At 35.3% G+C, this 13,080-nt stretch overlaps 1 protein-coding gene across 5 annotated transcripts in view; it reads right to left on the bottom strand.

Annotated features, from left to right (window-relative positions):
• Positions 1–835: 835 nt before the first annotated feature.
• Positions 836–13,080, bottom strand: part of LOC113400161 (zinc finger protein 608-like) — a 93,084-nt gene continuing 80,839 nt past the window's right edge. For 4 of the 5 annotated variants that reach the window (XM_026639627.2, XM_064217773.1, XM_026639628.2 and 1 more), the window contains 8 exons: positions 7,183–7,270; positions 6,288–7,017; positions 5,714–5,923; positions 4,719–4,829; positions 4,293–4,615; positions 3,953–4,106; positions 3,363–3,843; positions 836–2,981 (listed from right to left, as the gene is read on the bottom strand). In XM_026639627.2, coding sequence (XP_026495412.2) covers positions 2,920–2,981; positions 3,363–3,843; positions 3,953–4,106; positions 4,293–4,615; positions 4,719–4,829; positions 5,714–5,923; positions 6,288–7,017; positions 7,183–7,270 — 2,159 coding nt within the window. In that variant the 3' untranslated portion in view covers positions 836–2,919. Of the gene's footprint in view, positions 3,114–3,362; positions 3,844–3,952; positions 4,107–4,292; positions 4,616–4,718; positions 4,830–5,713; positions 5,924–6,287; positions 7,018–7,182; positions 7,271–13,080 lie in introns of all 5 variants that reach the window. The other variant, XM_026639630.2, reaches the window with a different exon arrangement.

Genomic DNA, 13,080 nt, shown 5'->3' with positions numbered 1-13,080 from the left:
TGTTAAATTCTCCATTAAACTCGACATTGGCGAAATGTTTTGCACGCAACTACAATAAACGCCGTTATAAAACATTAATAACTATTTAGAAAATGTAACCAACACGGAACGCTTGCCGATGTGAAACATCGAGATTGATTGTTATTAAAAAATCTATAATTAAAGAAAAACTTAATAAAAACCTAAGTTTTGTTAATAAAATAAGAAATTATTTTTCTTGTTGTTGTATTAATAGATATAACTATGTAGTATATAGTATACGCACTATCGGGGAGAGCGGGCACCGGCACGGCGCCGTGCGCGCGTATTACTCCCCAAGCGCGCCGATACTCAATAGATTCACATCAACAAGTATTCCGTTCATGGAAGCCTTATTTAAGTGTAACCTTTTATACCATTAACAATCTTGCCAAACCTATTGTTTTGTACCTTTATATGCTAACGAATAGTAGCCAAAGATTACTATGACTGTATTCATAATATTGTATTTTTACATTGAGTTTTCTTATAAAATTTGTACTAATCTTAGGTACGATTTCAATCAGTATTTTTTTTAATTTAATGTATTACCTTTACGTACTAATAATGATTTTCGTATTTTATTATGTTACCACGTATGTTCTAAATTAAATTATTCCCTAAGTTATCGATTTAAGATCTCAAAATTATCTGTAATTTGTACACTTTTAATGTCTCTTTTATAAATAAAATTGATGTATTCTAACTTTGAAATTTTAACCTACTAACAATATTGTACCTAGTCAATTTACATTATGCATAATTATTACATTTTTTATATAATGTATGTTTATTTAGGGGCTAAGGAAATAAAACATTATTAAGAAATAATTTATCTTTATTATTCCTTTTTTCAACGTCTCGAATTCTTTTCTAAGAAATCAAAGTTGGCTTTACTTACATCGAAAAAATACACAAATAATATATCGATACATTATAATACAACAACGTGTTGCATACCAAGTCACTGGTACGATACAAAATAATGAAAGCGTAATGAGCCGCGACTTCGCGTCGATTGATATAAAATAATTTTCAGTCTATCAACGCACTAGCGCTATACAAAAAAAACGTTTAGCGTGCTTTTGTTATTATGTACATACAAAATAAACATTCACTTTTATCTTTTAGCAAAACCTAAACAATGTTTGCTGCAGTTTCTTATAAAAATAGAAGTTCGAATTCGAATATTAATGAAACATGCCCAAATAATGTTCGTCTTTCAAAACTAATAAACTTTAATCCAGAAATTTATATTCTATTACCAATAATGCCCTTGGATATTTTGTACATTAATCTTTCTAAATATACCTCAAGTTAAAATGTTTAATTATATAATTTCTATATATTGCAAGGAGTTTAAATTATTATGAAAATATAATTTTAGGCTCAACTGAAGTTTTGGAAAAAAAAACAAACAAATTTTCATTGAGAAACACTAAACGATAAATCTTAAAATCGATGTTTAAAATCCTTCATAGAATTTTATTTACTAAATGAAAACACTTAGGCCCCACAATTTATACAAATCTCAGTTTTAATTTCTGAAACAGGTACACGCGTACATTGACTAACCTCTTTAAACAATACAGTCACTACATATAATATTTGTCATCTATGTGTTACAGAGGTCCACTACTTATGTTGAAATGCGATCAATCGACGTGCCTCTTTCATTCGACTAAAAATACACTCGGATAATTACTTAAAATACATTTACACTTAATGTGCTGACACTAGAACAACGATCGGTTTAATCTGTTACAGATAGGAAACATTGAAATGCAAACACAATACAGGACAGCAGCCGCATTAAGACGTTCGACTGGAAGACTATTCTTTGTTAAAATCAATACATTCGTGTCCTATCAAATATTACGATAACACAAAAATTAAGTTACATTAATCAAAATACAGCTTTTAACTAACAGTGCAGTACAGAAAGTTATGGAAACGCTAATCCCTTGTATTTGTGAATATCGGACTATGAGATTTTTTTTAATAATATTTATCTTAAAAGCCAGACATACATACGCACAGCGATATTCAAAACACTCCACAATTCTATAGAATGCTCTCTACATTATAAATAGTCGTTTCTCGCTAGTACCGAGACAGATTACGATTTGTGCACGCTACGACTCATGTTATGTTGATCACATTGATGCCTTTAAACTTACACTATATTACTTAAACTAAATATCGAATAATCTTACGTTTACAACTAGATACGGTCGATTTTGTTTTGTTGGAATGCTCTTTCATAAATAAAGATCTTAGTACACTGTATTCAAGATATAATTTTACGGGGCTTCAATCATCAGTACAATGCCCAGGACAAAGAGAGAATTCGATTTTTTATATTACAATATCGATCAACATACTGGACACTAATAATAGTCATGTAATTTACAGATATCGCTAATATGTACAGAACTAGTTTGTGCTTTCACTAGTTAATTACAAAACAAAAACATTTCAATGTGGAGACCGTTAAAGTCCAATATCCAATGTCCCTCCAACATTTACACGTTCACAACAACCACAATGGAGTCCTCGAAACCACAACACACTTCAACTAAAACTCAGGTAACTATTAGTTCACATTCTATAACATTCAAAGCGCACGTCACATACACATTTGTGGGTAATGCGAGATCACAGTGTTTAATTATGGCTACAGGCATAGAGATAAAATCGATTCACTTTTCAGTTCACAGTTTATTAGTCTTCAATAATCTCACTAGAGTCACAGTTTGTCACATCCGGTTATAGTATCCATTGTCGATTTTCGATCGATCGAAACGTCGATATTCTCACTCGGGTCTATTTTTGGTCGACTCGCCGCTCGGAGTCGACGAAACGTTAGAGGCCGCTTCTGCACTTATCGTTTGCGGTTACTCATTTGGGCGGAGTCGGAAACGAGTTGACGACCGCTTGGGTACTCGCCAGAACGGCTGCCGCTGGAACACATAATCTTCTATTAAAGTCTCTCTCTGTTAGTAACTTTCAATATCCCGAATGACATCTTTCTATTGGGGAACGTTACACTTGTGCGGGGCTCGGCCGCTTTTCAGCCGAATGCTATCGCGCCCCTGCAACCAATGACACGTCAACATTAGCAGCGACCGGGATCGCGTGGGGTCGGGTCGGGTCGTGAGAAAGATGTATTCGAGAAAAATGGAATTGGGTTTGTATACAAATGGTTATATATCGATCGGAATATAGAAAATAGTAATGATAGTGTACGAGTAATAACGTACAAATTGATATACAAAAGCAAAAGAACCTGAAAATATGTGTAAACAATGAGGAAACCGTGTTAAGTAGCATAGGTAACGCACCAGGATAGGGCGGCGGGTAGAGCGGGTAGCCGAGCCCCACGTGCGTGTGGTGGTGCGTGTGCACGTGGCGCTGCGGCGGCGGCGAGCGCGGCGACTCCTTGGGCGGCTCGGGGCGCGGCGGCTTGCCCTGCGGCGACTTGGCGTGCTCCTGCAGCTCGTGGATCTTGTGCGGCGCGGAGTGCGGCCCGTGCGCGCCGTGCGGCCCGTACGCGTACTGCGCGCCGTGGCCGGGCGGCAGCAGCTCCAGCTTGGCGGGCGCGCCCGGGCGCGACAGGTCCTCGGGCGCGTGGTAGCGCGGCACGGTCCAGCCGCCGCCGAAGCCGCCCACCAGCATGGGGCTCAGCGGCGCCCGGTACACGGGGTCGAAGGGCAGGGCGCCGTAGTGCGGCGGCTGCATGTACGGCGGCAGGTAGTACTGCGAGGTCGGCGGCGGCGGCGGACCCTGAGTCTCGGTCGTCGGCTTCTGACCCTCCTGCTTAACCTGAAAGTATAATTATGGTGAATTTACGATAGCAATATCGACATATTTTGCGCACTAGTGAATCTGTCGCTAAAAATATACTCGTGGTCCCCACCACTTCCATCCGTACCTTAACTTCCTCTTTGGGCTTGTCGTCTTTGTCCTTGGGCTTATGCGCGGGTTGTGGACGTGGACCCCCGCTCCCCGCTGACGCTCCCGGCGGGCCCCCTACCTGCTTCCCATCACCGCCTTCTTTGCGACGCTGTTCGAGGCTCATATAATATCTGTAATATCCAAAGTCATAATAAATCATCTAATTTTTTATTTCTTTACACTATTTCTATCTACACATAGTGATCATATATTTATTATAATATTTAAGACGAGGCATAAATACGCAAAGTACAATTGTTAAATACGACATAACACATTAATGTTTATGAATAAATAACTGTACAAAGGAAACCAACCTTCTTAACTCCTCTTCTCTGGCGTGCGGTGGTCTCTGGAAGGCGTAGGGTCCCATCTGCGCTTTCATCTCTATACTTTCCTTTAAGATCTGATGATTTTCATTCGGTCTAGATGGATCCTTGCCATCCGCGGATCTGGACTGTTTACTCTTATCTAAAGGACTTGGAGTAGTTTTGGAACGATCTGACTCCTTGGATTTGTCATCTACGGGTGCCCCAGGTGGGGGTCCCGATTCCACGTTGTAGGGAAAATTTGGAACGTAGTTGTACGGGTAGAAGTGAGGTGGAAGCACTTTCTGAGGGCCACCTTCTGGTTTTCCGTCCTAGAAAATATATAAATTTAAATACATCATTTTATAATGATTAACGAATATGTAAATAAAACCTTAGTGTAACAAATCTAGGATTGTAAGTTTTCAAAATTACCTTGCGGTCTGTCTTCGAGTCTCCTTTGGAAAGGTCTTCCTTGCCTTTATCGCTGGGCGGAGGGGCGCTGGCTGGATGCGCGGGCGGCAAGTATGGCGGCTGACCATAATACTGTGTTGACAAAAGTATTTACTTCGTTAATCTAGCTCATTATATTCGTATAAAAACAAATTTATTTCAGATAATATAATTATAAAAATGATATTTTTTGCTTTATTTTTGGTCAAAGTAGGTATCTATTAAATTATTGATATTAGATTGAATATAAAATAATATTATATTTATTTTTAACATTTTTTGAAAATTAATTAAATAAAGATCATCTATGATCCTATTTATCAATGAAGGATAAAATGTTTGAATTAATTTTTACTTTAAGACTGTGCCTTACATCTATTATTATCTATGATACGTTCTCTAATTTTTTAAATCATTATTAAATGTGATTATAACTTCTATGTAGATTTTTTTAAATATTTGAGATATTGTACGTACATAGAATTAGTGTATAGTTGTCACGCAATGTGGACAACTATTCATAGAAAAGGGTAAGTTTCAGTATTTCTATAATAGGCAGCTTTCAGTTGTGAGTAAATTTTAAATTTTAAGACTTATATTATTTATATGTGTAAGCGTATAAATTATTTTATATAAAATATTTATAAATAATCATTTAAGGTTGTATAGCTTTTAGCTATTGAGTTATATTCAATCACAGAATTATATAAATGTGATGAATACTTTTTGGTTTGACATTTTTATAATAAAAGTAGAGGAAGAATATTTTTGAATTTGACATGGGAATTGTTAATCTGGGTTGAAAAGCGGAAGATAATGGATGATTGTAATAAAAACTGGAAAAATAAATATTGTAAACTATATTAAATATTGTTAATTATTTGACGTTCCTATTTACTTGAAGCTGGGTCTTCATATGGTAGACGAATTTAATTCTATATATATGGTAACAACTATGATATGGATTACTATTTTACCTGATGATACACTGGGAAAGGTCGATGACCGGCGTCAGCATCAGCGGCGCCCTCTGTCGGAGCCGCGTCATCGGATATGTCAGAGTAGGCCGGGGAACGAACTCCTGGTGTAGGGGACCGTCTCGCGCGTCGCTTGCCTGGCGACTCGTCAGGTGGAGACTCCGTCGATTTTCGCTCTTCCGATGGCATTAATGCTGAACGAGGCTTAACCTGAAATGTATCGTAAAGTATTAGTTTGCAAATTAATACTAAAACGCGATATTCATTTAATCTTTAATGGAACGTCACACCAACTTATCTTATTTATGAGATCGGCGCAGTGTGAAAGTTGCATGCAAATGGATTTTACGGCCGACCGGCTACCAACCCTTCTCGAGAATAATTTTGCTTGTGGGTTTTTTCAAAATATCAATCACAAACAATTTAATCATTATTGTATGTTCGAACTAATTGTTCAAGGACAAAATAATAATACTCTAACAGTATTTTGTTAGAAATATATTTTAATGAGTTATGTTTATTACAATATTGTTCATTCTTAATAGCACATGAATATTCAAATGAAATTTCGTACCTTGAATTGTGTCAGCTGTGTCGTCGGCTGTAATGTGGGGAGAGATTCGGGGGGAGGGGTGGCGGGTGCGGGAGGAGTAGGAGGACGTTCTGCTTGCGGCTGCGGCTCCGGAGTCGTCGCGAATTCTTCGAATCGAGGTTGCGGCGGGGACTCTACTGCATCTGTTTTCTCCGGAGATTTTTCAGGTGACTTATCACTTTTTTCTTCGGGTGATTTTGTAGGAGTAGGGGACTTAATTGGAGTGGCGGGCGTTGCGGGTTCTGAGGGTGGCCGTGCCGGTGACGCCGGCTCCACTGTCGGTTCCTCTAATTCAGAACTAGAGCCGTCTTTATCATCCTCATCTGGCGATCCATGCGCATGCGATCGGTGGTACTTCAAACCGTTCGCGTGCTTGTACTTCTTCGAGCAGTTGGGCTCTGGACATTCCAGTAAAACTGGGTCTGGTGGAGGTGACGACGGAGTAGGAGGTGGGCGTTTTGTTTTAGGAGTAGGGGGACGTTCTTCCGCATCAGAATTGCGTTTTCTTTTGGAGTCCGGTCTAGGAGGCGTAAATGGAGTTGGAGAAGGTAGCGCCCGTCGACCTTTAGCTCCGCCATTTCGCAGCTTACTATGTACAGAGGACCGAGTCTCGGTAAAGTTTGTCATGTCAGTGGGTGCGGCACCTCGACCGCGTTTAGCTCGCCCTTTAGGCGTCCGAGCATCCAACTCCTCGGTTGGGGAATCGCAAAATCTGGAAAATACATATTAATTAATCATTGTATTTTCGTATATTCATTAAAATCTATCAAATAATTCTAAAATGACGTAATACACTGTTTATTCGATATATTAAAATTATATAACATGTGTAAATTCAGTTAATATTATCGGATGATCGATGCTACTAATTACTAACCTCGGTGGCGCCCAATCATGTCGGGTGCAGTCTAATAGAGTTCCGACGTAAGTCTTCCCTCGCCACGTTACATTCACGACTAACACACCTGTAAAAACAAAATGCATTAAGGTAACACTAACATGAACAGATTATTATTAGTGTCGAAACTTTTGAATTCAAATTGGGGTCGACAAGGGCAAAATGGATGCAGTTGAGTTATTGGCGAAGCGATCCAATTTGTCACGAGGGCGCTGATTTGCATAGAGTGAGGGGCGAGGGGCGAGGGACGTGCGGCGTGCGGCGTGCGGCGCGCGGCGTGCGGCGTACCCGGCGCTCCAGGAACGTGACTTTAGCCGCATATTTAGAAACGCTCGCGTTACCCTAAACCACCCTCGCTTATCACGCTTGCGTGCTAACTTATGCAAATTTAATTAATCAATTTAATCCCGTTCTCCACGGCTCGTATAAAACTTTCCACCAGTTTATATGCTGTTTTTACGTTTTATATAAACGACTATAACGTTTTTTTATTCACCGAGCCCGTACTTAGTGAGCGTGTTAATCCATTTGTCCGCAAAACTTATTCGAGTGTAGAATAAACAAATTGCGATGAAAATAAGGGTAGCCGGCAGTCCCTTTTTAATCTCCAGTGGAGCTATTTTTCCACACGTGTTATAAAAATAAATCTTTACATATATTGAAAAGAGGTTAAGTATAACTAAGATATTAAACTACATACTACTAAAAACAGAGTTTAATAAAAAAACATTCACTAAAGATTAGAGTAATTGTAAAATCAAACAAACATCTAAACATAAACACGACACAACATTACCATGACGTATGGTATAAATCAGAGGAATAATAAACAGATGAGGTCGCTCGGTAGCCGGCTCATGCGATGTCTCAATAATTCTCTTTCAACATTTATTGTTCCTCAAAACAATGGACACATAAAGCATTTCTCTATAAGCCATTAGCATTATAAGAGCGTGTTATTGTACTAAGTGAATCAATGGCCACGGAGATAGATGAATTAAATTGTCAGCACGATTTAACGATAAATAGTATCAAGTTTTGTGAATGAGACGTTTGTGTATAAATATATATTAGGTTAATAGATGTTTAATCTTCTTTATATGTTATTCTAGAAGTATACAAAACTATTATTCGGGTAGTTATAAAAGTGAAACTTGTATAGCGATACCGGCAGTAAATAAGGGTCAAAAAAAGAAAACTTGTTTATTAGTAAAGTGACATTCTGTTAATGTCCCAACTGCTGAGTTTGCTCAGGCCTCCTCTAATTTTGAGGAGGTTTGGAGGATATTCCACTTCACCTCTTTAACATCGGTCGGTTTACTCGGGGTGTTTACCCTCCCTGCCGATCTCAACATGACTTATAGACGTAATTTAGCTTAAATTTGTTTGTTAAAATTCACGTGATCTGTGAGCCAAATTAATGCTTGAATACATAAAAAAAAATATATAGATACGTTTTTATTAATACACAAAGTTTATTTTCTTAAATATAAGTTCACGGACGTGCTGTACGTGCCCGCGGTGTATCTTCTATTGTTTTGATTGGCTTTGTTTTTGATGTGCTTGCATGTTTTTGTTTCCAGGCAACAAACAAACAAAATATTAGTACTTTGTAAAATTTTAATTGGACGTACGCAAATTAAATTCAAAACAATTGAATTGCATATGATAGTTATTTTGTTTAGAAATACATGTAAAAATTCTATTGTTTAAAATAAAATAAATAAAACTTGTTATGAGTTTGAAATGTTTATTTTGATGTTTAAATATGATATACTCTATTTTTCTTTTGCACACTTTCAAACGTTATTTCCTACTCTCCTAAGGTTGACTGATGTATGCTTTTATCGCGACGACCACCCCTTTCTTACAATATATGTTTTGTGTTAGTTACAAAAGTATTAAATAAATTGCTATAACTATATTATACGATACGCCTCGTCGGTCTTTATTGAATTTGATGGCGATTAGTAATTTGATTGCACAAGTCATACAAATATTTAACAAGATCTTCATAAACAAAATGTATCTTGATCTGTGAAAAACATATTTTTTATTATATTTTAGGAACAAAGACATTTTAATATACTAGTCGATAGAGTGAATCATTGTGAATAAAAATAACGTTTTTTACATTGCTTTATATGTATGTACTTTCGGTATATCTGGTCTGACTGTGATAGAAAAAAAAAAGTTTTTTTATAGATACGCATTGCGGTAAAATTACACAACGCTTTGGGATATTCATCTAAAATATTTCTTTGTATACGTATCGATCGAATAAAGGACTAACTACGCTAATTTACGTTATTCATAACAATATAATATTACTTTAAATAACATTAGTTTCTTGGTTTGTTTTATTAAATGTACTTAAAAAGAAATATTGTTTCCCCAAACTTTCATCATTACGGAGACCGACTGTATTGACTTTATTTTACTTCTTGTTATTTTAAAAAGAAACTAAACTTTCGAAGAGGGTAAGTACCAGGATAGCAGGAATATTAAAAAGTGGGCAGATGGAGATTCCAAACTCAGGAAATTGTCGAGCGCGCCTCACTTTTATTATTTAGGGGTGGATTTAGCTTGTAAATGGTTAATATGGGCGACCGGTCACGGAAAAGTTAAATTAGACGTCCGGCCCTTTTGTTTGCGTGTGTCCACTTCGATTTTGTACGCTTGTCACTAATGGATATAGGCCTCTGCGGACTAAAGTTATTATTATATCATTATCCTTGAGCATTTAACTAACTAGATACAATATGCTCAAACATTTTAAATGAAACGTCTATGTTTTTAATCACAAAACACATTATTTATTAGGACTTAAAGAAAAATAATAATACAAACATAAGACACTGTTTTTACTAAACCGCAAATTAAAAATGTACTCATAACCAAGTATAATAACGTATATATGTGTAATAATTGTTAAATAATTGTTTTTGAGTCAAACGTTTACTATTTGAATAATTTTATTCAATTCATTTTTTTTTTTGAATTAGTCATTCATTCACACAAAGCGCCGTCTACTAACTAATGTATCCTGATTGAGATCGCTGTGGCCATACCAGGAGAGCAGAGCGCTGAAATAGGTTCATTTAGGTTGCTAATTACCCCGGGCCGTAATCAACTGACTAATGGTTGTCGAGCTCTCGGTCGTGCAAGCACGTTTTTCCACTTCGTCTTTTCTTTGATATCCGTGTAATCGTTGAATAATATACATTCATTTTTAATTTATTAAGTTTATAGAATAAAATTTGTATATTTCTTCCATAATTCCGTATTCGGCTCCGAAATAAAATAATGACCATACAACTGCTGAGTATGTTATAGATATTGAATGATATCAACGAAACTAAGATGTTATTCAAACAAAAATATTAATATTTTATATGTACAATATAAATAATACAGATTGTTTCGAGTAAATAAAATTTTATTTTCGTTTTACCGACTTATATTTTTACATGAAACCAATAAACGTACGTAAAGTTTGTTTTTCTCAGGATGGAACAAAATATTCTCACGAGTCGATGTCGGTTGGACCGAACAAATTTAAGATAAGTTTATTCACCGTTGTTTCTCCTGTGGGCGGCGGCTCTAATCAGACCTGACCGCAGCCATTGTTCTCACACATACAAACAACGCTCCAAGCATTCGTTTACACCCATTCAACGCAAAGCAAACTTTGTGCTCTTAAAAGCTTGTCGACGGAGTTAATTAAAATTACCGTCCGGACCCACTTTGCGCCGCTGATATAAAGTCATACGATAACAAAAACGACTCTTTTATCTGTCACCGTATATTTTAATTGTATCATTCTACGAATTCATAATTCAGGCTTTAATATTAAAACGATTTTTGTAACTATCTTTGATTTTATGTTATTTTTTTTTTCATAAATATTGTACTCTATAAAAACTAATTGATTATTTATTATGAATACATAAAGAGAAAATCAACTACATACGAAGCTTAATTATTTTTAAATTCATTTTTCATTTATACCATTCATTATTCATTTTTATTTTAAAACAAAATCAGGCATACAAACGACCTTTGTTTTAAAATTAACAACTCATTTTACCCAGTCGAATCTAAGTAAGAATTATGGTATAGTTTATTGGTGCGTTATTTAACTAAATACTGATAATTAAAAATATCAAGGGAAACCGGTCATTAATAAAAAAAATATATTAAAAGCAGGTAATAATGAAAAGTACAATATGGCGATTTGTTTTAAATGTACAATTGAATAGATGGAAATAAATCAAATAAAAATATTCCTTTTTAAGTAGACCCATAGCACTTTTAAATTGTCGTCTTACAGTATCAAATGTAATTAGATGAAAGCTACCGCCGTTTAAGAATGTAGATTCTACCGAGAAGACCCGACGAGAAAATCAGTAGTTACTCAATTCTACCAATTAATATATTCATTAAAGAAAACAATGAATCGATTTTTAAACAGAAAATACATTTTAGAGACAATAAGCTGACTAATCAAAATAAATACGTATACAAAACGAGTAAAACGCTTTCAGGTAAAATATGAAGGCAGTTCCACGAAACGTAAGTCTTCAGTATTTAATTTCCCTAAGCCCCTCTGGTATTAACCCAAAATAAATAAGCTGGAAGGGCGTGAATTTCCCCTCCGTCCAAGTGGATAAATTTGGAAGTGCCGGGCAGATGTTGATTTATTGTCGAGTTTTATAATAATTATTCGTAACGCTGAGGGAGATGTATTGTGTTTCTAATAGCATAATATACAACAAGGAGAATAAGATTTAATTGATTTTAATCATTCACGGCAAAGTGGTCTCTATTGTATTCGTTGACGTATCAAAATTGTACTCCCGCTTGATATGTATTAACAGTGTATTTTTTCTAGTGATCGACGGTTGTGTATCATGGATGGATATTAGCGGGATGAGAAATAACTCATCGTATAATAGATGAATGGAATGTAACATAACCTATATTATCGTGGATATTTTACTATAAATTTAGTATCAATTCGTTTCGTTCTCATGTTTTAAAAAATAAACATGTTTACTGTGACTTATCTATGATTGATTATGTATCAATCAGATAAGTTATGTACTAAAATAGATAAGTCACATAATAAGTATGGCACATATTTTTGCCTAATTTTCGTGTATATGTTATTGTATCTATCTTTCTATCTTATTTTATGTCAATAACTGGCAACTTAATATTAATATTATTTTTTAAATTTGTACAGTCAATTGTAAAAAAGACGAGTCTTGGTTGCTGGTTGTACTTGCTATCGTTGAGATACATTATAGCACAGAGGAGCACAGACGATGAAATCGTTTAGCTCATTTATAGTGCTTCTATTATTATCATTCATCATTTATAGTGTTATTATATGTGTTTGATTGTATCTCATTAATTTAAAAAAATATATATATAAAGATAAACAAACATATAATACGTATAAAAAAAACTGAATATGTTTTTGTTTCGTACAAAATTGTGAATGTTAATTATATAATAATATATTATATATTTTCTAAACTATTTTATGAATAGTTCGAAGTTATATAAAAAATTAAACTATAAATATTGATACTTGGTAAAAAAAAGTGTTATAAGAACACGAACAAAAATATATGTTTAAATGTTTCCTATCTTCTACTGAACTAAATATTAAAAGGCATTTTATAACTGACAAATACAATATACAAAACAGTCTTAATCGGTGGGCTTAACAGGATAAAATTCTCATAGAATTTTCTTAAGGAACGTATGGTTTCTGTATAATATTACCAATGGCATACCGGCATCGGGTTTTAGACTAGTTTGTTCATAAGATTGGTTGCTAATGATAGTCAAAAAAAATGTTCTGAC

The sequence above is a fragment of the Vanessa tameamea genome, chromosome 18, assembly GCF_037043105.1.
Source record: "Vanessa tameamea isolate UH-Manoa-2023 chromosome 18, ilVanTame1 primary haplotype, whole genome shotgun sequence".
In the NCBI taxonomy this organism is placed as follows: Eukaryota; Metazoa; Arthropoda; class Insecta; order Lepidoptera; family Nymphalidae; genus Vanessa; species Vanessa tameamea.
This window is presented reverse-complemented; position numbering and strand designations above follow the sequence as displayed.